Consider the following 26,961-nt stretch of genomic DNA (forward strand, 5'->3'; position numbering starts at 1 on the left):
AGATCCTCAGACCCCTTGTGAGACCATATGCTGGTGTGGTTGGCCCTGGGTTCCTCCTAATGCAAGACAATTCTAGACCTCATGTGGCTAGAGTGTGTCAGCAGTTCCTGCAAGAGGAAGGCATTGATGCTATGGATTGGCCCGCCCGTTCCCCAGACCTGAATCCAATTGAGCACATCTGGGACATCATGTCTCGCTCCATCCACCAACGCCACGTTGCACCACAGACTGTCCAGGAGTTGGCTAATGCTTTAGTCCAGGTCTGGGAGGAGATCCCTCAGGAGACCATCCGCCATCTCATCAGGAGCATGCCCAGGCGTTGTAGGGAGGTCATACAGGCACGTGGAGGCCACACACACTACTGAGCTTCATTTTGACTTGTTTTAAGGACATTACATCAAAGTTGGATCAGCCTGTAGTGTGGTTGGTTTTGTGTGACTCCAAATCCAGACCTCCATGGGTTGATACATTTGATTTCCATTGACCATTTTTGTGTGATTTTGTTGTCAGCACATTCAACTATGTAAAGAAAAAAGTATTTAATAAGAATATTTCATTCAGATCTAAGATGTGTTATTTTAGTGTTCCCTTTATTTATTTTGAGCAGTGTGTATATATATATATATATATATATATATATATATATATATATATATATAGAAAAAGTAGTGCAGTGGGCCTTTTACTAGTCCTGTATTGGCGGACCAATATAGCCTTCTGTAGCACAGCCCCAAAATGTTTTTTCATTGCCGCAATACATCTGTTTATTGCATAAATCATGCATGCATTGGATTGCAATGCTGGTAAAATCATCCAGTCCAGTTTAATTTATTACAGTGTAGACTATACCAAGTGTAGGCTATGACGTGGTCAGCGGCCGATCAAAATAGTGGCACAAAGTCTGCAGGGAGTACAGATTAGTTGTCTATGCATTCTAAAAGGAAAAGGTTCCTGATGTAAAATATAGGGAATTGAAACTGAGGTAACCCCTATAACATCTTCAAATAACCTTGTAGTGAAATACATAACAATAACATTATTTTAGTTCCCAGTGTATATGCTTTTAGTGTCAAAGCAGAATTAAAATATGATGTAAACTCCCAGCAGAGCCCCAAGTCCAATGGGTATATCCTCAGAGCATGTTGATGTTTTCTGTATCCATAGCCAGAATTATTTTGCAGTGGATGGTGACCAAGCAGGTTTCCTGTCTTATTCAGAGGTGTTGGGAGGGTGACATCTGTGAATCCCAAAAACAGTATTTATATAGACGATTAACAAAAACATGCACACGACCGTATTCATACCTTGGTTTTTGTGGTAAATGTGACTGAAAAGTTTTGATAATGGTTCCTACACATACCTTGTCCATAATGTAGAGGCCTATGGGATATTCATGGGAGAGTTAAGGGAGGATGGTAAATCTTATCTACATAACATACCTTTGTATGCCTTGTCTTTATACCTGCAGAGACAAACGTGAGCAGTTCAGTCATCTGCACCCAATACAGCTAGCCTTCAACACATTCTTATAGCATACATCTTACCTCTATTGATTGATATCCATTGAATTGTCTAATTTCAGTCAGAAAGATTTGCATATAAAAACAGATGGTATCATCATAAAACAATATCAATTTAGATCATACAAGGGACAAACCTTACCTTAAACTGAGATCTTAACATTGTTCAGTTAAGTGCCTTCACCTGCTGTCCTTTCAAATCCAAATGTTTTAGTTGGGCAGTTAGGTTCCTGCAAGAACCCCTACCAACTAAGGTGGTTCCTTGATGAACCCCACCTACTATTGGGATCTCGGAAGAACCATTTGGGGGCAGTTTTCAGTGCCAAGTATCTTAAGGTTCTTCGAAGAACTATGAGGATCTTAGAAGAACCGTTGTTGAACCACACATTTTTAAGTGTGATGCAGTTGCATTTTGGCTTCTGCCCAGATGGATGAAGCCAGCCACCGGTTACAGACCTAACACAGATCTTACTTGCAGTGGTGTGGTGCACATTTTTTTTAAATTATTTGACCATGCCCGTCATTTAGGCCATTTTGGCCATGTTCTGTTATAATCTCCACCCGGCACAGCCAGAAGAGGACTGGCCACCCCTCATAGCCTGGTTCATCTCTATGTTTCTTCCTAGGTTTTGGCCTTTCTAGGGAGTTTTTCCGAGCCACCGTGCTTCTACACCTGCATTGCTTGCTGTTTGGGGTTTTAGGCTGGGTTTCTGTACAGCACTTTGAGATATCAGCTGATGTACGAAGGGCTATATAAATACATTTGATTTGATTTTTTAGATAAGGGAGCACAGAAAATGTAAATGCCACTTTTTCCTCAATCAAAATTTGTACCGAAAGACCGTCCTATGGGTTTTCACTCCAACCCGTTGTAACTAACCCATTTCATTTTATAAACCAGCTAATTATTAGAATCAACTGCGCTAGATTAGGGTTAGCATGAAAATGTACATCCTGTACCATCCTGATAGCTCTCCAGGAACAGGGTTGGAGATATAAAATATGCATAAAACACATCCTCCAATTGTATCGTTTGCCTATGTTCACACATAGGAAATGTTATTTTAAAAAATATATATTTTCAATACCCTCAAACACAAAATTAGGCATACCTAATTTCAAAATAGGCCATGATCACTGGCAATCGTGAATGATAATTATTCACGGTTTACCGGTGAAACTGCATCTGCATGCCTATCATTTGATTGATTTCAATACGTTTCATGGGAATAGCCTATGCATTTCCATCTTCTTGAACTACTGTTTCGCGAGTTACAGCAGATGACATTAAATATTTGCCTTTCTTGTATATTGTTTCAATCAAAGCATACAATATATACTGCATTGTGGCTCAGTTTTGGCGCATGATATATATATATAATTGTATTATTCAGCTTCAGCTAACCATCCTAACATTTCATTTGAAATTAGCTGTTTTGGGGTTTTAGGCCTGCTATGCTATTCAGTTGTTATATAAAATACTAACTAATCGTTGTGTGACCTTGCAAGACATTGATTCAGCTTTGATCTAACTTTACTAAACAAGCACCATAGTGAGAAGTGATCATCTATTTGTAATAATAAGTGATGAGTAGGACTATTAGTCATAGGACACAGATCTTAATGAGATATTTTAAATGAGGAGTGCCTTCAGTTGTTCAAAAAGGACAGCGCTAAATAAACTGATTTGATTAGCTTGAACACACGGTTGCAATATACCAGTCACAGAATAAAAGAAAACAGAGGGCTGAACTATCAATTCATATAATTGATTTGCTTAGATTTAATCAAATCAATTGACCAAGTTGTGAACATAAGTCAGAATTGCAGAGAATTCATTTTAAAACAGCCATAAAAATCAAGCTTTTGGTGTGGTGTATTCATGCATCTCAAACTATAACCTAAATGTATTATTTCTTCCAACTTGTCCCAATTAACATTTCCAATTAAATCATCCTGACATAGCCTACCCTAACTGGCCCTGCGTCTCAACCAATAGTCAATATAGGCTAAAGATTCCAAGCAGGGCTACCGCAACTTCCAGAGACGGTGAGGCTCTTAGGCTTTACGGTGGCCACTGGTTTGAGTGTCCTCGGCAGAATGGTGTCACTGTAACCAAGTGGTCACATATCGTTCAGGGTTCCATTGCGCAAGAGCAGGTTGGTGGAGTGTTATGAACATCAAGGCACAGGTAAAAAAAAAAAATCTCAACGTTCTATTGTTGTCAAATCTCCAATGGGCCTCTGCAGTGCACACATGTAACCTACAGATCATCATCATTCGCCAGAGAGAATACAGGGAAGAATGGATTAGCTAAAGAGACTGGTACCAGGTTTCCAGTCAAAATTCATGAAAAAAAAAAAAAAGAGATAGTGATAGACATAATGTTAGCAGTGCGATTAGGTTTAAAATCTGATGTTAAGAGAAATTGTATTAATCCTGTATGTGGGGGTTTATGACTGTGGCAACTAGTGACGACCCTGGTACCCAGGCTAAAATAACACTGGCAGTCCAACCGCTTTTAAATTTGGAGTCTTCCAGACAAATCAAATAAGACTGAGTGAAAAACAACTATTTTTGCAAGTATTAACAATTTAAATTGAGTTAGGTGAAATATACTAAATGTTTTATAATTACATTTACATTAAAAGCAAGCACACACTTATACACACATACAGTATCTACTCCAATAAAAGCTGCTCTGCCTCCTCAAGAGCCTTCTCCGTTTCTTCAACTTCCAAGGAGAAATTATCCCTCTCCTGCACGAGATGCTCCCGAGCCTCCAGGAGATCCTTCATGGACTTTTGAACTTCCTGGAAATTAACAAACAATGACCATTTCAACAAGCTCTAGCTTGAACAGACTTACCAGAGGTTCCCGATGGGCAAGTGCCTTTGAGAGCTTAATGTCTTAAGCTCTCAAAGGCACTTGCCCATCGGGAATACACACAGGATTAATTATGCTTATGTCAAAGATAATGAACTTACTGTTAGTTGTGCACTTTGTTCTGTTGCCATGTCACCAAATGTCCACAGTTCACTTAACAGATCCCGGGATATATTCTGCATCATAGGAGATTTTAAAAATGAGGTCTACATCCCAAAAAATAAATCACTACATACAATTACAAAGCCAGATTCCTGCAAACAAGGTCCTCTGTAACATTTGAGTCTAAAGGCATTTTCACACAGATTTGTGCTATAGTTCAAATCAGAGTTTGATTATTTGATACATTGTATTTTTTCCCCCATTTGGTCTGGTTGGTTTCACAATGCCAAGTGTCCATGCAAGTAATTTGTTTATTGGACAAAAACGCTCACCTTAAATCCATCTATGATTATCATGAAGCTCACTTGTGCCCAAACTTCAAATTACTTTCATATGGGAGAGAAAAAAACGCAATAGCCACTCTAACTGCAATGTGAATAGGATATATTCAGTAGCCTATATCGCCGGTACAGCCCCCCCGTCTCCTCTAACCTGCATCGAATGCACTCAAATGCGCTGCTACTAAAAATAATGTTTCAGAGATATCAAGTTATGATGCTGCAAGCATTTCATAAAATGCTCACAGCCAACAATACTGCATGACTGGTTATTTTCCTGTGTTTGGTCCGAACTGCATTCTCACCTGCAGCGAACAGCCCCACTGTACGAATTGAATCGGAGCACCCTCTGTTAGCGAACCCCGGTGCGTTGTTTAGTGCCCTCCAGAGTGCGGATAGATTCACAACAGTCCAAACGAACTGAACTAAGGGGGTAAACGCACCAAAGTTGGAAAAAAATGTACCAAACAAATCTGGTGTGAAAGCCTCCTAAGTAATAACAGACTGTTCAACGATACTGATGAAAAAACAAGTGAAAGTCCTTACCACCACCACACGTTGTTGATCCTCATTTTGCGGTGCAGATTCTCTAATTCTCTCTCCCAAAACTGAGAAATAAAGTCATAAAACTAATTAGGTGTCCCCTTTAATCGTTGGATTAATTGTCAGAGTAGAGAACACACGATTTTGTATGGGTCCAAATTCTACAGCAACTAAAAAGTACCATATGCATTTCAGGTAAAATAACAACCCAATGTTTATCTCCCAGGACTATTATCTAGCAACAGCAAGCTAGCTAAACGACTTGCATATCGTAAACCGTCTCAAATAGAACCCAGTTCTATTTTAACGGCTGGCTACAAATGTAACGTGGCCAGTCTAGTCAGGATGTAATGATTACCTGGATCAATATTTCCAGCGACTAGTAGAGCATGGCAGTCCTTCAGATGTTTCTTGATGTCGGCATTGGTTCCTTGGAGGTCACTGTATTGTTGCTCCAGCTGGGCGACTTTTAGCTGCAAAATGAAATGAAGAGTGACAATGAGTGCACAAGATCTCTCTTCTGTTCAGGGCTAACATTGCACTCTTCTTGAGACGTTCCATTCAACAGCCCATAGAGAAAACCTAGTGCAGTTATGCTCACATATACATTTGTTAAAGGGATGATTCACTACTTTCCAAACTTACCTGTGTTTCTAAATTGTTTTTCTGCAGTTCCTCATTGGCTTCCACTAAAAGTTGATTCTGACCCTTCAGTTCTGACTGCTGCTGTCCATGTCTGGTGGAAGCTCTATCAAAAGACAGAATGCTATGAGCATTTTTTATTAGCAAATGTATTTCTCCCAAATTTAAAAAAGGTTTAAGGGAAATCTTACCCTTTATACATTTTGGCTACAAAATTATTTCTGGAAAAAAAGAGAAAGCTGGTGGGTCTTAAAATGCCCAAACACTTAGATAGTCAGTTATCTCCCCTTTGTTAAATGAACGTTTCCTAGGTACATTCTCTTTGTGAGGCTTAGAAATAAATCAAATTTTATTTGTCACATACACATGGTTAGCAGATGTTAATGCGAGTGTAGCGAAATGCTTGTGCTTCTAGTTCCGACAATGCAGTAATAACCAACAAGTAATCTAACTAACAATTCCAAAACTACTGTCTTATACACAGTGTAAGGGGATAAAGAATATGTACATAAGGATATATGACTGAGTGATGGTACAGAGCAGCATAGGCAAGATACAGTAGCTGATATCGAGTACAGTATATACATATGAGATGAGTATGTAAACAAAGTGGCTGTTTTTGGAACTAAACTGAAGTCTGACGGTATGGATGTCGCTTTGAATTTGTATTTATTGGCAGCTCTCTTCATTTCTGCAGCACTGCCATCAGGTCACACACCTGAAATAGAAGAAATATCAAATGAAGACAATCCAGATTCTTGCTAGTTACGTTTTTGCCGAATGACAAGACAAACACCTTGAAAAAGGGGCTTGAACTGAGGTGCAGGAACTGAAGTGTAGGAAACAAATTACTTCAACTAACTCTGTCCGCATCTAGTAATTTAATGCCATCATAACGGTGTTACAATAAAAAAAAACATATAAAAAGCAACTTCGTGATAAATATACTCAACAAAAATATAAAACATGGAACAATTTCAATTTTACTGGGTTAAAGCAAATCAAAGTTTATTTGTCACGTGCGCTGAATTTAATTTTACCCCTTTTTCTCCACAATTTCGTGGTATCCAATTGTTTTTAGTAGCTACTATCTTGTCTCATCGCTACAAATCCCATACGGGCTCGGGAGAGACGAAGGTTGAAAGTCATGCGTCCTCCGATATACAACCCAACCAAGCCGCACTGCTTCTTAACACAACGTGCATCCAACCCGGAAGCCAGCCGCACCAATGTGTCGGAGGAAACACCGTGCACCTGGCAACCTTGGTTAGCGTGCACTGCGCCCAGCCCGCCACAGGAGTCACTGGTGCGCGATGAGACAAGGATATCCCTACCGGCCAAGCCCTCCCTAACCCAGACGACGCTAGGCCAATTGTGCGTCGCCCCACGGACCTCCCAGCCGGCTGCGACAGAGCCTGGGCGCGAACCCAGGGTCTCTGGTGGCACAGCTGGCGCTGCAGTACAGCGCCCTTAACCACTGCGCCACCCGGGAGGCTCAGGTGTAGATCTAACAGTGAAATGCTTACTTACAGGCTCTAACCAATAGTGGAGGAAAAAAAGTGTGTGTGTGTGTAGGTAAGTAAAGAAATAAAACAGTATAAAATACATTTGAAAATAAGAGAAGCAAGGCTATATACAGACACCGGTTAGTCAGGCTTATTGAGGTAGTATGTACATGTGAGTATGGTTAAAGTGACTATGCATATATGATGAACAGAGAGTAGCAGTAGCGTAAAAAGAGGGGTTGGCAGGTGGTGGGATACAATGCAAATAGTCCGGGTAACCATTTGGTTACCTGTTCAGGAGTCTTATGGCTTGGGGGTAAAAACTGTTGAGAAGCATTTTTGTCCTAGACTTGGCACTCCTGTACAGCTTGCCATGCGGTAGTAGAGAGAACAGTCTATGACTGGGGTGGCTTGGGTCTTTGACAATTTTCAGGGTCTTCCTCTGACACCGCCTGGTGTAGAGGTCCTGGATGGCAGGCAGCTTTGCCCCAGTGATGTACTGGGCCGTACGCACTACCCTCTGAAGTGCCTTGCGGTCGAAGGCCGAGCTATTGCAGGCATTATTGTAGCAGGCAGCGACGCAACCGGTCAGGATTAGAGGTCGACCGATTATGATTTTTCAACGCCGATACCGATTATTGGAGGGCCAAAAAAGCCGCTGCCGATTAATCGGCCGATTTTTATTTGTAATAATGACAATTACAACAATACTGAATTAACACTTATTTTAACTTAATATAAACATCAATAAAATCAATTTAGCCTCAAATAAATAATGAAACATGTTCAATTTCGTTTAAATAATGCAAAAACAAAGTGTTGGAGAAGAACATAATATGTGTCATGTAAAAATGTGTGCCATGTAAAATATGTGCCATGTAAAAAAGCTAACGTTTAAGTTCCTTGCTCAGAACATGAGAACATATGAAAGTTGGTGGTTCCTTTTAACATGAGACTTCAATATTCCAAGGTAAGAAGTTTTAAGTTGTAGTTAATATAGTATTTATAGGACTATTTCTCTCGATACCATTTGTATTTCATATACCTTTGACTATTGGATGTTCTTATAGGCACTATAGTATTGCCAGTGTAACAGTATAGCTTCCATCCCTATAGTGTAACAGTATAGCTTCCGTCCCCCTTCACGCCCCTACCTGGGCTCCAACCAGGAACACATCGACAACAGCCACAGTCGAAGCATCGTTACCCATCGCTCCACAAAAGCCGAGGCCCTTGCAGCGCAAGGGGAATAACTACTCCAAATCTAAAAGCGAGTGATGTTCGAAACAGTATTCGTGCACACCAAGCTAACTAGCTAGCCATTTCACATGGGTTACACCACATTAGGCTGATAGGCTTGAAGTCAAAAACAGCGCTGTGCTTGCGAAGAGCTGCCTGGCAAAACGCACGAAAGTGCTGTTTGAATGAATACGGGCCTGCTGCTGCTCAGTCAGACTGCTCTATCAAATCAGATTTAATTATAACATAACACAGAAATATGAGCCTTTGGTCATTAATATGATCGAATCCGGAAACTATCATTTCGAAAACAAAACGTTTATTATTTCAGTTAAATACGGAACCGTTCGGTATTCTATCTAACGGGTGGCATTCCTAAGTCTAAATATTCTTGTTACATTGCACAACCTTCAATGTATGTCATAATTACGTAAAATTCTGGCAAATTAGTTCGCAATGAGCCAGGCAGCCCAAACTGTTGCATATACCCTGACTCTGCGTGCAATGAACGCAAGAGAAACGACACAATTTCACCTGGTTAATATTGCTTGCTAAACTGGATTAGTAGTTATAACTAATGATTATGATTGATTGATTTTTATAAAATAGGTTTAATGCTAGCTAGCAATTTACCTTACCTTACTGCATTCGCGTAACAGGCAGGCTACTCGTGGAGTGCAATGGTTAGAGCGTTAGACTAGTTAACTGTGCGGTTGCAAGATTGAAACCCCTTGAGCTGACAAGTTGAAAATCTGTCGTTCTTTTCCTGAACAAGGCAGTTAACCCACAGTTCCTAGGCAATCATTGAAAATAAGAGAATGTGTTCTTAACTGACTTGCATAGTTAAATAAAAAGGTATAAATGAAATAAAAATTTAAATAAAATTTAAATAACGGAAATTTGTGTCCAAAAATACCGTTTGTTATGAAAACTTTAAATCGGCCCTAATTAATCGGCCATACCGATGATTAATCGTCAAGCTCTAGTCAGGATGCTCTCGATGTTGCAGCTGTTGAACCTTTTGAGGATCTCAGGACCCATGCCAAATCTTTTTAGTTTCCTGAGGGGGAATAGGGTTTGTCGTGCCCTCTTCACGACTGTCTTGGTGTGTTTGGACCATTCTAGTTTGTTGTTGATGTGGACACCAAGGAATTTGAAGCTCTCAACCTGCTCCACTACAGCCCCATCGATGAGAATGGGGACGTGCTCGGTGCTCCTTTTCCTGTAGTCCACAATCATCTCCTTTAGTCTTGGTTATGTTGAGGGATAGATTATTATTCTGTCACTACCCGGCCAGGTCTCTGACCTTCTCCCTATAGACTGTCTCGTCGTTGATCACTGTTGTGGCGTCAGCAAACTTAATGATGGTGTTGGAGTCGTGCCTGGCCATGCAGTCGTGGGTGAACAGGGAGTACAGGAGGGGACTGAGCACGCACCCCTGGGGAGCTCCAGTGTTGAGGATCAGCGTGGCAAATGTGTTGCTACCTACCCTCACCACCTGGGGGCGGCCTGTCAAGATTCAGTTGCAGAGGGAGGTGTTTAGTCCCAGGTTCCTTAGCTTAGTGGTGAGCTTTGAGGGTACTATGGTGTTGAACGCTGAGCTGTGGTCAATGAATAGCATTCTCACATAGGTGTTCCTTTTGTCCAGGTGGGAAAGGGCAGTGTGTAGTGCAATAGAGATGGCATCATCTGTGGATCTGTTTGGGCAGTATAAGGTTATAAGGTTACAGTTCATATAAGGAAATAAATTCATTAGGCCCTAATCTATGCATTTCACATGACTGGGAATATACATATGCATCTGTTGGCCACAGATACCTTAAAAAATCAGTCAGTATCTGGTGTGACCACCATTTGCCTCCTGCAGCGCGACATCTCCTTCGCATAGAGTTGATCAGGCTGTTGGTTGTGGCCTGTGGAATGTTGTCCCACTCCTCTTCAATGGCTGTGCGAAGTTGCTGGATATTGGCGGGAACTGGAACATGCTGTTATACACATCAATCCAGAGCATCCCGAACATGCTCAGCGGGTAACATGTCTGGTGTATGCAGGCCATCGAAGAAATGGGACATTTTCAGCTTCCAGGAATTGGGTACAGATACTTGTGACATGGGGCCATACATAATCATGCTGAACGAGGTGATGGCGGCGGATGAATGGCATGAGGTGATGGCAGCAGTCAATGGGCCTCAGGATCACGCCAAGGTATCTCTGTACATTCAAATTGCTATCGATAAAATTCAATTGTTTTTGTTCTCTGTAACTTATGCCTGCATATACCATAACCCCACCGCCTCCATGGGAAACTGTTCGCCCACACGATGCCATACATGTGGTCTGCGGTTGTGAGGCCGGTTGGACGTACTGAAAACGACTGAAACAACGTTGAAGGCAGCTTATGGTAGAGAAATTAACATTCAATAATCTGGCAACAGCTCTGGTGGACATTCTTGCAGTCAGCATGCCAATTGCACGCTCCCTTAAAAACCTGACAATGTGTTGTGTGACAGAACTGTACATTTTAAAGTTACCTTTTATTGTCCACAGCACAAGGTGCACCTGTGTAATGATCATGCTGTTTTGTTGGTTATTTTTCCCCATTTTTCTCCCTAATTTCATGATTACGATCTTGTCTCATTGCTGCAACTCCCCAAAGGCTTGGAAGAGGTGACGGTCGAATCATACATCCTCCGAAACATGACCCTCGAAGCCACCCAGCTGCACCAATGTGTCAGCGTAAACGCTGTTCAACTGACGACCGAAGTCCGCCACTAGGAGTCGCTAGAGCGACGAGCCAAGTAAAGCCCACCAGGTCAAACCCTCCCCTATGTGCGCCACCCTATGGAACTCCAGGTCACGGCCGGTTGTGACACAGCCTGGGATCGAATCACAGGGCTGTAGTGACGGCGCAACACTTTAATACAGTGCCTTAGACCGCTGCACCGCGATCAAGCTGTTTAATCAGCTTCTTGATATGCCACACCTGTCAAGTGGATGGATTATCTTCGCAAAAGGAAAAACGCTCAGTAACATCTGTACACCAAATTTGAGAGAAATAAACTTTTGTGCATTTTGGGGATCTTTTGTCAGCTCATGAAACTAACACTTTACATGTTGCGTTTATTTTTGTTCAGTAACATTAACGTCATATATTGATAGTCCTAACATTAGGCCTATGTTATCTAGCTGCTACATAACTAGTTAATACGCTTGCTAACGTTAGTGGCTCAATTCTTAGAGTATCTTGGCTACAGCTAGCTAGCGAGCTAACGACACGCTTCCTTCACCGTGGAGTTTAGTCCGCTAACGTTAACTACCATCAGCATCAAGGAGAAGTAGTAAGGTAGCTAACTCTCATTTACACCTCCACACCCACAGAATAAAATAATACTTAATGGATAATTATTCCGACGTATCCAATTAGCAATAAAACAACGCTTCCTTACCGTGTACTGTACTCAATGACAAAACCACAGAAACTCACTTTTTGAAAAGAGCCCAAAGATTTAAAAAAAATATATATATATTTGAAAATTGTGGAAACGTCACTTCCGTACCACAACACCAGTTATTTATTTTTTACCTTACCAAAATATTTTACAGTAAAATAATCTTGCTTCTCAGACAAAAAGTATCTCCCTTTAAAAATCAAATTGTATTCGACACATATAAGGTGCAGAAAAATGAGTATGTGCTAGCCGTGCAGTTCATTAATCAATATTAACGACACAAGAGTCAAGTCAAAAATAACAAGTAATAGAAGAGGTAGTAGGAGTGGTAATTGTGGACTGTATTTACACGGTATTTACAAATATAGAGTGGGTGGTGGCTTGATCATGGAGTAGAGTAAATTACATATAATATAACAGCACTGTTGACTGTGTGTGAGAGAGTTCTGAGTGCGTGCTTGTGTGTGTGAGTTTATGGGTTTGTGTGAGTTTATGGGTTTGTGTGCGTGTGTTTTTGTGTAAATGTGTGTGTAGGGGTTGGATGTGTGGGTAGTTAGTGCAAATAATCTCTGAGGTGCAGGTCTGTGCAGGGAGACAGCCAGAGTTAGCTGTATAGCATTCTGATGGCCTGGTGGTAGAAGCTGTCTCGGAGCCTGGTGGTCCAAGACCCAATGCTCTGATACAGCTTGCCAAAAGGTAGCAGAGTGAACAGTCTGTGGCTCGGGTGACTGGAGGGGCAGGGAGCTCGCCCCCAGGGATGTATCGGGCCGCCCGCACCATCACTCTGTAGAGCCTTCCAGTTGAGGCCGGTGCGGTTGCCATACCAAGCGGTGAGGCAGCCAGTCAAGATGCTTTCGATAGTGCAGCTGTAGAACGTTTTGAGCATCTGAGGGCCCATGCCAAATCTTTTCAGCTTCCTGAGGGGGACGAGCCATTGTCGTGCCCTCTTCACCACTGTGTTGTTGTGTTTTGACCATGATAGATTCTTAGTGATGTGGACACAGAGGAACTTGAAGCTCTTGAACCGCTTCACTACAGCCCCATCAATGTGAATGTGAGGGTGCTTGGCCTTCCGTTCCCTGTAGTCCACGATCAGCTCCTTAGTCTTATTGACGTTGAGGAAGAGGTTGTTGTTCTGGCACCACACTGCCAGGTCTCTGTTCTCCTCCCTATAGACTGTCTCATCATTGTTGTACCAGGCAGTGATGCAGCCGGTCAAGATGCTCTCGACTGTGCAGCTGTAGAACTTCTTGAGGATCCGAGGTCCCATGCCGAATTTCTTCAGCGGTGTTGAGAATTAGCATGGCATAGGTGTAGTTGCCGACCTTCACCACCTGGATTCTGCCTGTCAGTTGTTCAGATTTGATCCCTTCCAACTAGATTTTTTGGATTAAACAAATGAACAGAATACCCTTTATTATCAACATTTTTATTGTTGCCTTTGTGTTTCTTTTACACATAAACTGGGAACAGTATCAATGGAATAACGGAATAAAAAACAGGTCCTGGCCCTGCCGATATGAGTTGTTTTGTAGTAAGTAGGGCTAAAATAAATAAAAAATGAAAAAATAAAAGTGGAGTCCAGGGTGTTTACACGTTTATACTTATTTCCAGCGTTCGATGTAAAAGTGGCGGAATATTTATTGACGTCCAGGGGTGGCAGTATAACGTTTATTTCCACACAACCCAGATAGCGTAAATAAGAAGGTAAGAAGACTAAATAAGAAGACTGCGCATGCTCAAGAGAGGGCGGTTAAATTCAAAACCAACAACAGCTTTGACGCTTAATAGCTGGCATCTTAAAATTGTACTTGAACAACTAGTAGCTACACGGTACAGTAGTTTTGTGGCAAATTAACAACGTATTATCTTTGCAATGTTTTAACATTAATGTTTAAGTAGACTAGATGGCTAAGTTAACTAGCTAGCATTAGCGCTTGACTTGTGACACATCTAACGTTAACGCTTCTTGCTAACGTTAGCTAGCTAACCAGCTAGTTCGCTAGCTAAGTATTTTAATAATTGTCATTCAGTGTATTAGCAAACGTGGCTAGTTAAGTAGATTTGTGTCTTTTTCTTTCACACATCGAGCACTCAGTTATCAATGTGAACGACGATTGTTAGCTAGCCAGTTAACGTGTTTATGTCAATGTATTTATTTCATAACTGTCGGCGAAGATGGAGCCGCCTGATGCTGCATCAAGGACAGAGTGAGTGATATGTTTGTTGATAGCCCAATTGTAGTTCCCTATCCCTGGCCATGACCTCACTCTCCGAAGGGGTCTCAGGGGGGTGGGATATGCAAAATGTAAAAATTATATTCTAATTCACACGTTTAATAATACACACTTTTACATGTGTGAAATAGGACAAATGTAATTATTGTTACGTGTCTCGTGTATTTCAAGTATAGCGTTAATATTACTAGGTACGTTAACTGCTTGGGTTTGTTTTCTAAATTGCAACAGTGATCATGTTGGATCCTCCAAACGGCGTATTTCTTCGGTTAGTACAACATTTGCTCATAACTATTTAGTTTGAGAATGTTTTGTCAACCATTTTAACAGCACGTCTCTGAATTAATATTGTATCCACATCTAATTAGATCCTGAAAGTTCCACGGACATCTATCAAATTCACAGGCCCAGAGCTAGAGGAGAGTCGGGTAAAGACTAAATAGATAGCAGTTGGGGAAATTGTGAATGTCTCTGTCCTTTTACTCAATGCATTATTGTCTTCACAAGGTGGAGGTGGTCAAGCCAGTAGAGAGGAGGATCTCCAGAAGAGTCAGTTTTGCCACTTCCAATGATGTTCTACTGTTTTCAAAGTAAAACGTTTTCGCTGTGCAACATTTGGAATTTAAACTAAAATGCCACGAAAATAAGAAACTCTTATAAAACAATGTTATTACCTTTTCATTATCAGAGATGTGAAGAATGGCTCCCCTGTCCGGAGTCCTCTAAAAAACCTCACAACTAGTAAGTAAGCCTACTGTATGCTTGAGACATTTCTTGTTTTCTTCCCAATGTAGAGCAGCATATGATGCTTCACAATACTGTGTATTTAAGTGAGGAGGCTCATGCAAATGTTTGTTTCACATTGGCTGAATTGTTTTACGTGACTGGTTTTGCAATTGCTAAACAGTGAAAATGTGACTTAACTCGGGCAGTTGGGTTTGTTTTACTTTCAATTTATCCAACCTTTCAAAAAAATTCATGTTTTTTCATGTAACGTATTTACAACTGAAATGCAATTTGATTTAACAGCGGCAGAAAACATAAGCATTCATACGGGTTCCATTGATGGTTCTCAACCAATCACAGGTATGCCTAAAATCTAGTTAAGTAGATTTTTTGCATTCTCAGTAGGTACTGTATAAATCACTCAGTGACCACCAAGATGCCTTTAACTGTTATGCACCTTCATTTGTAAATGTAGGCATGGAAACCTTGTTGAATGCTCCCCTCCATGTTTCACAACAAAGAAAAAAGGTAAGCTATCACTGAGAAATGTGACTCTTTAAATTAGACTTTCAATTGGCGGAGCTACATTCTTCCCATGTTTATATAGGTACATAGAAATTCATAACAATAAAATATAATACGAATAGTATTTTAACTATTGCCAAAAACCAAGGTACATTGACAATTCTTTCATTGACCATGCCAGTGCGCTTCTTACCTGTGTTAATTGTTGTTGCTGTGTACTTAGCTATTCATGAGACGCTAAAGTAATTGTTTCTCCTAATAGGAAAATGTAATGTTCAACCAGGATGATTATGGGGAGAAAACAATGATGTTCACAGGAGAGGACACAGCATTTATGGATATGACTCACAGTCACACAATACTCATCGCCAATGATTCAGAATCATCAGTTGTTCTGCCAAATGAAATCAATGTGACTACACCTACCTGTGGAAACATGGATTTTACTTTTTCAATGGAGAAAGGTAAAACTGGGTGTTTTCAGGACTCAACAGAGAATTATGCCCCCTTTAAAAACCCTTCCTCCTTAGCCAGAGGTATAGATCCAGAGTTTGAACATTTCCTTGCCAGTATAACGAAGTCAAGTGGCCCCATGTGTAATCCAATAGCTCCCAAATCCTCAACTACTGTGGCATTCCACAGAGCTGCATCCCCTCCAGAAAAAACGAACAACAGACGTTTCCTTGCTGCGCTCAATGCCCGCAGGTCAGGAGTTGATAAAGAGAATCAGCTCCCAGCTTTGTCAGCAACAGGGGGAGACTGTACAGTGGGCTCAATTATCCCTCAAAGGCAAGGGCCTCAGTTCATGAATACATCTACGATGCAAACTGAACAAGATCATATGGATCTGACAAAAAGCCATACCACTTTGATAGATGGCAAAGGAGTTTTTCAGTGTGTGCAAACTGTAAGCTCTGAAGAGCAACGGCTTAGGGGAAGCACTTTCAGCCAGGTAACTGTCTCTACTGATCCAGATGAAATGGAGTTGACCAGGAGCCAAACTGTTGCCATTGACTCCAAAGCCATTTGGATGTTTGGGCCAAATCCCTCTCAGAAAATTGAAAGGAAAAGTGTGGTCTTCACATCAGATCCCAATAAATCCCAGATCTTCTCAGGTGATGACCATGGCATGGAAATAACTTCAGCTCTCAATGTACCTCTCCAGGAGAATGTGTGTGCTCCGACCAAGAAAGGTGAATCATCACCCTGGATGTTTCCCCCAGAAAACAGAATCTCCTCCGTTCAGCAAACTCAACAGACCTCTTATCCATACTCAGATGACATGGAGATGACAAGATGTCAAACAGTTGCCATTGATTCCAAAAGTGTAGCCCTAACGGAAATTCCCTTACTAGGGAATACAAGGAAAAGTTTGTCTTTTATGCCAGCCTCTCACAGAGGTGTGTTTTTTTCAGAAGATGGCAATGGTATGGATCTGACTGAGGCCCTCACTGGAAATATTGTGTCAAACAGCCATATAGCAATTAATAAGCCACTACAGAGCTTGTTCACCACAACAGAGATGTCCTTTCACTCTGATCTGAGTACTAACGTGGAGATGACTTCAGGACAGAGAAGTAATAAAGTATTGGAGCCTGCATCCTCTGATCCTGATGACATGGAAATCACAAAAAGCCTAACTGCTGTAATTGATTCCAAATATTGTGTGATGGAAAAGCCTTCTCTTAGTAAACCGAAGACCAAGTTTGACCTGGGTCTATCCTATGTGCCACCATCTATGGAATATGGCAATTTCTCAGACGATGCTAACAGTGTGAAGAGGGCGCTGGATCAGGTTAAAGGTTTTTCTGTAGCCATATCGGATCCTGATGACATGGAAATAACTAGAAGTCAAACTGTTGCCATCGACACCAAAAGCCTCAATGTAGTCAATCGCATGCAAAACACAAGGAAAAGTATATCCTTCATGTCAGCTTCCAACAGACCCAATCATATGTCAGAGGATGACTGTGGTATGGACATGACCAAATCTCTCACTGTGTCTATAGATCACAGAAATGGTCTGAACGTGACAGATGAGACCACTGGAAGATTGTTCCCCATATCAAAACACCAAAAGGAAACATTTGAGAAGAGCCTGATTAGAGCAGAGCTTAGTACAGATGACATGGAAATCACAAGGAGCCAAACTGGGGTTATTGACACCAGAGGTTTTGGTGGTGTAACTCCTTCACTCCAAGGTGGTAGAGGAAGATTTGTCAGCTTTTTGGATTCAAATAAAACTCTTATTGGGGAGGACAACAATTGTATGGAGATGACTCAAGCTCTCACTGCACAGATATTAACAAATGTGTCACATTCTGCCCATGGGGGTGAGACCTTAGCTAGGATGTCCACAATCTCAAAGACAAATTTCACTGGAGCAAAGGGCAATCATTTCGTGGAAGTGGGTCACAAACCTGATCAACGTTGGGCATCAGATTCAGATGACATGGATATGACGAGAAGTCAGACCGCTGTAATTGAGTCTGAAAACATCAAGATGGGGAATCGTGACCCTTTCATGGGAAGGCAACGTTTATCCAGTGTGCGTAAGACCCTGCAGATGGTTCCTCCGGCAGAGCAGAGTGCACATGGTGAGATTACGTTTCAGTTAGGTGTTGAAAGCCTCTGCAGTAAAAAGGCACCTACATCTTCTGACTCTGATGAAATGGAACTGACAAGGAGCCAGACTGTTGCAATTGAATCCAAAGTTATTAACATGTTTTCCCCTGAAACAAATCCACCATTAGGGAATGTGTCAATTAGTCAGGCAAATGATATGGAAGTGAAACGAGTAGCAGAAGCAACACGTTGCAGGAATAATCCTGTAGCTGTACCCTCTAACCTGGAGGAGAAGAAAATGGCCAGAGATGAAACTGAAATGTTTTCTGAGGATCATGAAATGGAGATGACCAAGGCTGTCACAACGCAAATTGAACAACATGCACCTACCAATGTGAAGGGCCCTTCATCCACCACAAACGCAATTTCCTTGTGTCTACCGGAGGGTCACCCTAGAGAAATCCCCACTAACCTTACAGAACACTTTGACCTAAAGGGATTGGCAGACCGAAATGATCCTGATCTGAAAGATGAAGACTGCTCCTTTATTTCTAACAATCCAGAAAGCTCTCCTATTGCCTCTTCAGTCTCAACAGAAGATAATATACCTTTGAAGAAGGCAAAGACCAGGCGAATGAGTTTGGCAGATCTGCAGTTGAAACTTAATCATATGAGCCGCATGATAAATGAATCCACTGAAGTGATGGGTAGCTGCACTGCACCTTTATCTCACCTGATGAGGACCTCTGACCAACACAATGTAGAGCCAGAATCCTTCTCAACTGTAGACTATGGGTCTAAAACCATGGGATTAATGACTGAGAGACCAACAAGTGTCAACTTGGAAGACCATATTATTCACAATGACAAACCTAATATGACTGCTCCTTTAAACTTGAAAAGTAAATGCCTTGCATCACGACTGTCATTTGGTGGTTTCCTGCCCAAACTCCCACAAATAGCCAAACCCTCTGAATCAAACCAGTCCAATAACGTGACGGATTTTGGGAAACGTCTGAAGAAGAATAGCTTGGGTGGCACTCATGAACTGAGGAGCAACACCTCGATGGAGAACATTGATGATGAAGTGCTTCCAGACATTAGCAGTGAAGAGGACTTATCAGAAACTATGGACACCAAGTCACCTCAGAGGGTCGACGACAAAGGAAATCTTTTCTTAGGCAAGGTGGTCAAGGATGTTGTGGAGCATGAGGTCTTTAAAGAGCCGGTCCTAACTGTTACCCAATGTCAGAAGAGGCCCCTACCAGAAGAGGGCCATGATGACTCCATGGATGAGGTAAAGAGGAATAAGCCATCAACAGAAAACATCAGAGAAATGGTAAATATTGTTTTTCATTTAATCAGTTCACATTTATTTTGTTAAATGTATTCAATACGAGTTAATACTTTAATTTTTTCACATTTTATCTTGACAGATCCCCCACACACAGGTAGTTCAGTGGGACAGTAACTGTACAGGAGCTGCAGCTGATGGCTCCAGCAGCAACTCCAACCTCCGATGTGAGGGCACATTTGAGTCGTCAAGTGAGTTTTGAGGCGCTTTTACTGCTCATTTCGACTGTCTCATTCAAACATTCATCATCGCCTTGTCTGTCTTGATCCCTTTTAAAGTGCATCGTCTTGGTTAGGTAGGCAATACTAACTTGATGCCATTTTGCAGCTTACAGACAAAGCCAATTCGAGTCCCTGCTTGACAACACCGGGGACTACACATCTGATGTACGGAAGGTATGTCAACAACTCCCTTTTATATTGACTATTCCTGTTACCACTTCCGATATACTTTGTTTTCATTGCTCTTCCACATTTAATTTCAGAAACTCCAAGATGGCAGCATTACAGTGGCTGAGTTCCTGAAACTCTTCAGCATCGACTTTGTCATCCATAAACCTCGACAAAGTATTCTGCCTGCGAGAGTAAATCTTAAACCTTTGTCTTTAGAATTGAATTATGACACACACAAAAAAAATACTAGTAACTTTTGAGGAATTATTACAAGGAATAATACTTACTGACTGACGCTCACAATAAACATGGGTGCTAAATACAGATTTTCATCTCCTTAGATTGTGTCGGATCTCGATCGCAAAACAGAGGACTTGTTAATCGAGAAACATATCAACCGTCCCAAACAGAGGGTGTATGAGACAGACTGCCAGATACTCACAGAAATGGTGGAGGGGTATGTTTAATTATGCATGTCATTGTGACGCTTTACATAGCATTTTATTTACCGTAAGATGAAGTTTTTAAAAAAAATATTAAAATAAAAAAACTGCTCAAATCTGTAACCTGCTTAGTAAATAACAAGCCATGTATGTTCATCCCTTTGGTGTACTTTCTGATTTCAGGTTGAAAGCACGTCTGAAAGACCAAGACAGTCTTCTGCAAAGTGTTAATGGAACACTTTGGGAGGCGGTGAAGGGCTTTTCAGATGAAGAGGTATTTAACTTTGTCTTTCATTTTCATTGGTTATTTATTAATTTCCCTCTTGCTATTACTAGTCAGTTTGATCCATTTGGGCCACCCCTCTTGATGTTGTGGCTTATTTTCCCCAGTTGCTGCTTGTTGGTTCAAAGTTGAAAGAGAGGAGGACATTTTTCAGAAAGAGAAGCAAAGTGCGATCTCATGAAATGAAAGCAGTTTTGTACTCTGACCTTGTGCGCACAACTCGGGTAAGACCCCTGATGAGAACAAAAATCCCTTCGCTTTGTTGCTCGTAACCTTTGAAAAATACTTATGCTTTCCACATTTGTGTGTGTGTAAAACTCGGCTAATAAACTGTTTCATTGGCCTCCCGGGTGGTGCAGTGGTTAAGGGTGCTGCACTGCAGAGTCAGTTGTGCCACCAGAGACTCTGGGTTCGCGCCCAGGCTCTGTCGCGATCCGGGAGGTCCGTGGGTGACGCACAATTGGCCTAGCATCATCCGGGTTAGGGAGGGCTTGGACGGTAGGGATATCCTTGTCTCAACGCGCACCAGCGACTCCTGTGGCGGGCCGGGCACAGTGCACGCAAACCAAGGTCGCCAGGTGCACGGTGTTTCCTCCGACACATTGGTGCGGCTGGCTTCCGGGTTGGATGCGCACTGTGTTAAGAAGCAGTGTGGCCTGGTTGGGTTGTGTATCGGAGGATGCATGACTTTCGACCTTCGTCTCCCGAGCCCGTACGGGAGTTGTAGCGATGAGACAAGATAGTAACTACTAACAATTGGATACCACAAAATTGGGGGTAAAACATTTTTTTTACTTTTTCATTGATGTCCCATTACATCTTCGCAGGAGGCACAACATAACTTGAGAGGAAATATTGAGAAGACCGATCAGTGTCTGAAAGACCTTGATGAATGTCTACATGACTTGGAAGATGGTATATTGGATTTGAGTTCATCTCCTTTTGAGCCTTTCATATTCTCTACTGTAATTCAATTTGAACCAAGGGACAAGATAATTGAGGTATTAGTGGTGGTAATTGATTTTGAATTTGAGGTTTTGTCATGCTTATTCTTTCTTCTGTCTGCCACAGAACTTGCAGCTGTGGAGGGCACAGGGGTAGAGGACTGTGAGCCAACCTTGAAAGCAAGGCAGCAAGGTAACGTATGATGCCACAATCTTTTTTTAAATGAAATGTTTCATTATTAATCAATGGTGTGCTTGGTATTTGACATGTTAATGTTGAATTACGTTCTATCAGGGTTGGAGAAGGTCAACAAAGCAATTGCTAAAAGTGAAAGGTAAGTCTACATGGCTTGAATCATAATTTAATGCAAATAAATTTGATTTTTCTTTGTTGTCGCCAGAGCTACGGTCTCTATTGAGACTTTAATTTGTATTACTTTACTGCCTTCCACTGGATGTGCTGAGAAATGGAAACCATTTGTTTTTCTCCACAGGCAAATGTGTGAATTGAAACTACAGAAGATAAACTCTGTGGACAAAGTGGACAGACTCCGAAAGGAAACTCTGGAACTTGAGAAACATATTGCCATGCTGGATAGGTCCGTGTCTCATTTTCCGGACATTTTTCATCCCTACTTATACACCTACTATTCCATTCAACTTTGAATGACACTTTTGGCCTCTTGGTTTCAGAGTGAATGAATGGAAGTTTGTGCAGAAAGATGACATGAAGACAGTCTACAGCTTTCTCTACGAGTCCTTGCTGTTGGAGGTGCAGTTTGAGAAACCTAACGGTATGATGTAGTGCTATATATTCCTTCATGGTATAACTTTCCTTGCACCAAAAGTGCTAGTATGTTTATAGCGGTTTTGCTCTGCAGTTTTTTTTCCAAAGGGTTGCTTTAAGACAAATTTCAATGTTTTTCTAATGCTTTGCTCTTTTATTTAGGAGAGGTCTGTGAACAGACTGAGCGTAACATCATGGACATCACATTTCAACGCCAAATGGATGGTGGGAGAAATTAAGCTCGGACACTAATGTAGAATATTTTCTTGGTTCTCGCCACACACAGGACTATTGCCTTGCAAACTCACCTTTTCTTTCTTACAGATGAAAAGTCACAGTGCTACTCTCGGCTTGTACACAATCTGCTATGCCAGTACATAGGCAGTGAAACCACTTGGTTCAAGAAGTACCCCACCAGTCGATACATTCCCATGGTAAGTGTGAGGCTTGGTTAAAAGGGGTTTGTATTGCATTGCATGTCCAGAGGTTCCATTTTGGCTGTATAATATCTGATTCTCGCTCTCCAGCTGCTGCATGATGTGGGTCTGGTGGTAAGCCGCTGTCGCCTCCTGGGAGAAGAGATCCACCTGATGAAGAAGTGGGGTGCTCTGAGGCTGGACATCCTGGACATCAGCTGTGTGGACACACAGTAAGATCACACACCATAGAAATACAACTCCTAGACTAGACAGATCCCCCATCAGATCACCAGAGAATGTTGACTTAAATGGGACTGTCCTTTCTAGGGAATTTTATAGATGTAGTTCCATTCAACAGCTTTCTGAATGCAAAACTCATTATTGTTTTGTCCTCTTTATTTCAGAGTTCGAATCCTATTCTCCAGTCTCAAGTCGTTTAGCAAGTTTGAGATGACAGTAGCCGTCACCTCCGCCTACCCCTTCGGTCTCTTTCATGTGCAAAACTTCCAAAATCACATTGGAAATGCAACGTAAGACTTCATATTTGTCTTCTCACACACGTTTTGTTTCTAGTTTTACTGGTACATTGTTGCAGCATTGCACCTTTAAACAACTAACACTATAATACTTTTTTTTATATATATACAGAAAAGACCAGGTGGAAGACATTGTGTCATCAGTCACACCAGCCAAGAACTACTTGACCAAGATTGTCAAGAGGATCCATGAAAGTCTGCTGTGCTGAGACCAGTTCCAGTCAATGGGTGTTCTATGTAGTGCAGGGCTGCCCAACCCTCTTCCTGGGGATCTACTGTCCTGTAGGTTTTCAGTCCAACCCTAATTTAACACACCTGATTCTACTAAGTAGCTGCTCAACAAGACCTTGACTAGCTGAATCAGATGTGCTAAATTAGGGTTGGACTGAACCTACAGGACAGTAGATCTCCAGGATGAGGGTTGGGCAGCCCTGATGTAGTGATTGAAAATGTGTATATGTTTCAATTCAATTTATAAATGTTCAATGCCACTTTTTTTTTTTAATTTACATGTTTTCTACCATAAGTTTTGATAATTTGTATAATTTTTGTTCATAAGGGATCAATAGTCATAGTTGGCCATTTCAAACATCTTTGATGTATTTCCTCTAGCAAAACTATGGCAAGAATTACAATAACTGAAAAAAAGCTTGAGGAGTACAATAACGTTTAGTCTTTGTTAATTGTCTGAATCATTATTAAAATGTAACTGCAACTTTTACCCATGTTTTCTCTGTATGATAACAATCACTGGTTTAACATAAAATTGTTAATCTGGCTCTTCAGTTCTCTCTCTGAACAAATGGGGGTTTCAGATCATATCTGGCCGTCATACAAATATATACAGTACCAGTCAAAAGTTTTGACATCTACTCTTTCATGGGTTTTTATTTTTACTATTTTCTACATTGTAGAATAATATTGAAGACATCAAAACTATGAAATAACACATGGAATCATGTAGTAACCAAAACAAAGTGTTAAACAAATCAAAATATATTTCAGATTATTCAAAGTAGCCACCCTTTGACAGCTTTGCACACTGGCATTCAATCAGCTTCACCTGGAATGCTTTTCCAATAGTCTTGAAGGACTTCCCACATATGCTGAGCACTTGTTGGCTGCTTTTCCTTCACTCTGCGGTCCAACTCATCCCAAACCATCTGAATTGGGTTGAGGTCGGGTGGTTGTGGAGGCCAGGTCATCTGATGCAGCACTCATCACTCTCCTGTCATCAAGGCAAAGGGTGGCTACTTTGAAGACTAAAATGTTAACACTTTTTTTGGTTACATGATTCCATATGTGTTAATTCATAGTTTTGATGTCTTTGTTTTTATTGTACAATGTAGAAAATAGTATAAAGAAAAACCCTTGAATGAATAGGTGTATCCAAACTTTTGACTGGTACTATTTATCATTTCATAGTATGGAAAGTCAACAGGATTTTTACATTGGGCCGATTTGATTATGCTGATCCGTGCGGCACCGGGCATAGACCCGTTAAGTAATTGGCCAAAAGCAGGGAGGGAGGCACGCCTTTCTCAAATCAAACCGTAATCTGCGCTGCTCAGTCATTTTGTCAACAAGGCAGGATGGTGCATCATCTAGAAACATGCATATCCTTTCCATAAAATAAATATTATGTTCTAACTAGTTTTCATTGGGAAGGCAGATATAGCATTTTTATCAAAAGCAATCTCTTTTGCATGAGAAAACAGAATCCTAGTAATTACTACACATTGCTTTATTACCTCACTTGTTTTTGAGCCGATTTTGGTGTGGGCTTTGAAAGGGGCACGTCTCGAATGCAATCAACTTTCAGCCAATAGAAAACACGCCTACACTGGCGTGCCTGGGTGGGATTAATCGAACCCCCACAGTGAAATGACTGGTATGCTCTTATGGCTGCATCTCAATAGTCTACAGTGGCCTCATCTCATTGTCTCCTCTGATTTGTAATGTGTCGTAATATTGTAAAAACAATATATTTAAAAAAGTCTGTCCTGTTCCCCTCCTCTCTTCCTAAATTTCCCTCACAGTCCCATTAGTATGGCTGTTTAGCCTACCTTAGTTATCTTAGTTTTAAGGGATCCTGAGTGGCGCAGCGGTCCAAGGCACTGCATCGCAGTGGTAGCGGCGTCACTACAGACCTGGGTTCGATCCCAGGATGTATCACAACTGGCCATGAACAGGAGTCCCATAGGGCGGTGTACAATTTGCTCAGCGTCGTCTGGGTTAGTGGAGGGTTCAGCTGGGGTAGGCCGTCATTGTAAATAAGAATTTGTTCTTAATAACTGACTTCCCCAGTTAAATAAAGGTTAAGTTATGAAAAAAAATCCATAGCTGCCATTCCCAACCAATCAGAGTGCTTGAAAAGGCACATCTGGACACTGCACCCACACCTCAGAGTGTTATTGTTGTCCAAAAAAGAAGACACATTTCTGAGGACTGTTGTGGACAGTAACAAGAATACATGAATTGGGTGTGTGCATCGTAATGTAAGTTGGAGGGGGGTTTATTGGATTATTTTTTTTTACATGTGTAATAATGGGTAATTGCTAAATGACTTAGTAACTTTGATCAGTTTGCAACCATATGTTCTATTGTACCGTTGTTACTTTTATTTCATGTTGGAGTTGCCAATACTGCTTGGCATATTGTTCATAGAATGTAGCCTTGTGCCCATTGCCATACGTGGCATTGTTTTATTGGTAAACATAGTTTTCATATGTGCATTATATGTGTGCGAGTGCTTACCATAATAGCCTTAGTTAATTAAAGCCGTTGTTGCGCTTCTCCCAGACCGGTCTTGGAGGTCGCACATGCGCAGAGTAATTTGCGACCCTGTGGCTTTAGGGCAGATCAGATAAGACCTCAGCACAGCAGGCTCTCGCACCAGGCCGGAGAGAGAAGGTGCCATAAGTCTTTATTTTGTCAGTCTCAGTAATAGGTTTCTCTTTCTCTGACAAGAGGTTCATCTTTAGGTTAATGTTTATGCTACTAAGATTATAGCCCTGTTTATAGCTGTTATAATAGCGTAATATTATGGTTATTCATTCATGTTCATATATCCTGTCTATATAGCATAATTATCATAATTATCACGCTTTACTGATACTGTTATGTATCAGTAATTGTAATTGTCGAACCACAATTCATTCGGATTAACACAAATCCTATTCCACCAAGATTCACTCCCAGTCAAGATTCATGTGAACTGACCAAAAGTGAGTGTGTGCTAAGAGGAAAAGGAAAACAACCCTTAAAAGAGATGCATCAGCATTGTTCTTACCGCACATCCTGTGGAGGGTCAGAACCCAAATCACAGTCAACATAATTGCACAAGCCAGTGAGGGCATTCACAGCCGACTGCTCAGATGGGTGACGGCACACCAGCCAAACGTTTTTAGAAATAGCAAAAGCCTTGGTTATATAGTGCTTACTGACCACTACATTTAGCCTGCTTCCATATATTGTTTTTTCAGATGCAGATCAAGGGAATGAAACGGGAGTGAGGAAGTACATG

The 26,961-nt window shown here is 41.3% G+C and overlaps 1 protein-coding gene across 1 annotated transcript; it reads left to right on the forward strand.

The window, feature by feature from the left end:
* The first annotated feature begins 13,918 nt into the window (after positions 1–13,918).
* Positions 13,919–24,213, forward strand: knl1 (kinetochore scaffold 1). Its single transcript, XM_024420472.2, has 25 exons — positions 13,919–14,057; positions 14,403–14,434; positions 14,693–14,729; positions 14,830–14,889; positions 14,969–15,051; positions 15,150–15,202; positions 15,491–15,547; positions 15,663–15,715; positions 15,975–19,616; positions 19,714–19,822; positions 19,959–20,026; positions 20,116–20,214; positions 20,365–20,480; positions 20,650–20,740; positions 20,857–20,973; positions 21,577–21,664; positions 21,821–21,886; positions 21,989–22,028; positions 22,188–22,292; positions 22,387–22,487; positions 22,643–22,705; positions 22,805–22,914; positions 23,008–23,129; positions 23,304–23,429; positions 23,548–24,213. Exons 2-25 carry the CDS (start codon positions 14,403–14,405, stop codon positions 23,642–23,644), a joined length of 5,535 nt encoding a protein of 1,844 aa, XP_024276240.1. The 5' UTR covers positions 13,919–14,057; the 3' UTR covers positions 23,645–24,213.
* Positions 24,214–26,961: the final 2,748 nt, after the last annotated feature.

Source organism: Oncorhynchus tshawytscha, linkage group LG05 (genome assembly GCF_018296145.1).
Source record: "Oncorhynchus tshawytscha isolate Ot180627B linkage group LG05, Otsh_v2.0, whole genome shotgun sequence".
In the NCBI taxonomy this organism is placed as follows: Eukaryota; Metazoa; Chordata; class Actinopteri; order Salmoniformes; family Salmonidae; genus Oncorhynchus; species Oncorhynchus tshawytscha.

Excerpts from the sequence above, each read along its gene's own strand:
- knl1 (XM_024420472.2), top strand. The coding sequence starts at position 14,403 with ATGGAGCCGCCTGATGCTGCATCAAGGACAGA. Across the intron at positions 15,052-15,149 it reads GATGTTCTACTGTTTTCAAA|AGATGTGAAGAATGGCTCCC; the intron begins GTAAAACGTTTT and ends TTTCATTATCAG. Across the intron at positions 22,488-22,642 it reads GCAGTTTGAGAAACCTAACG|GAGAGGTCTGTGAACAGACT; the intron begins GTATGATGTAGT and ends TCTTTTATTTAG.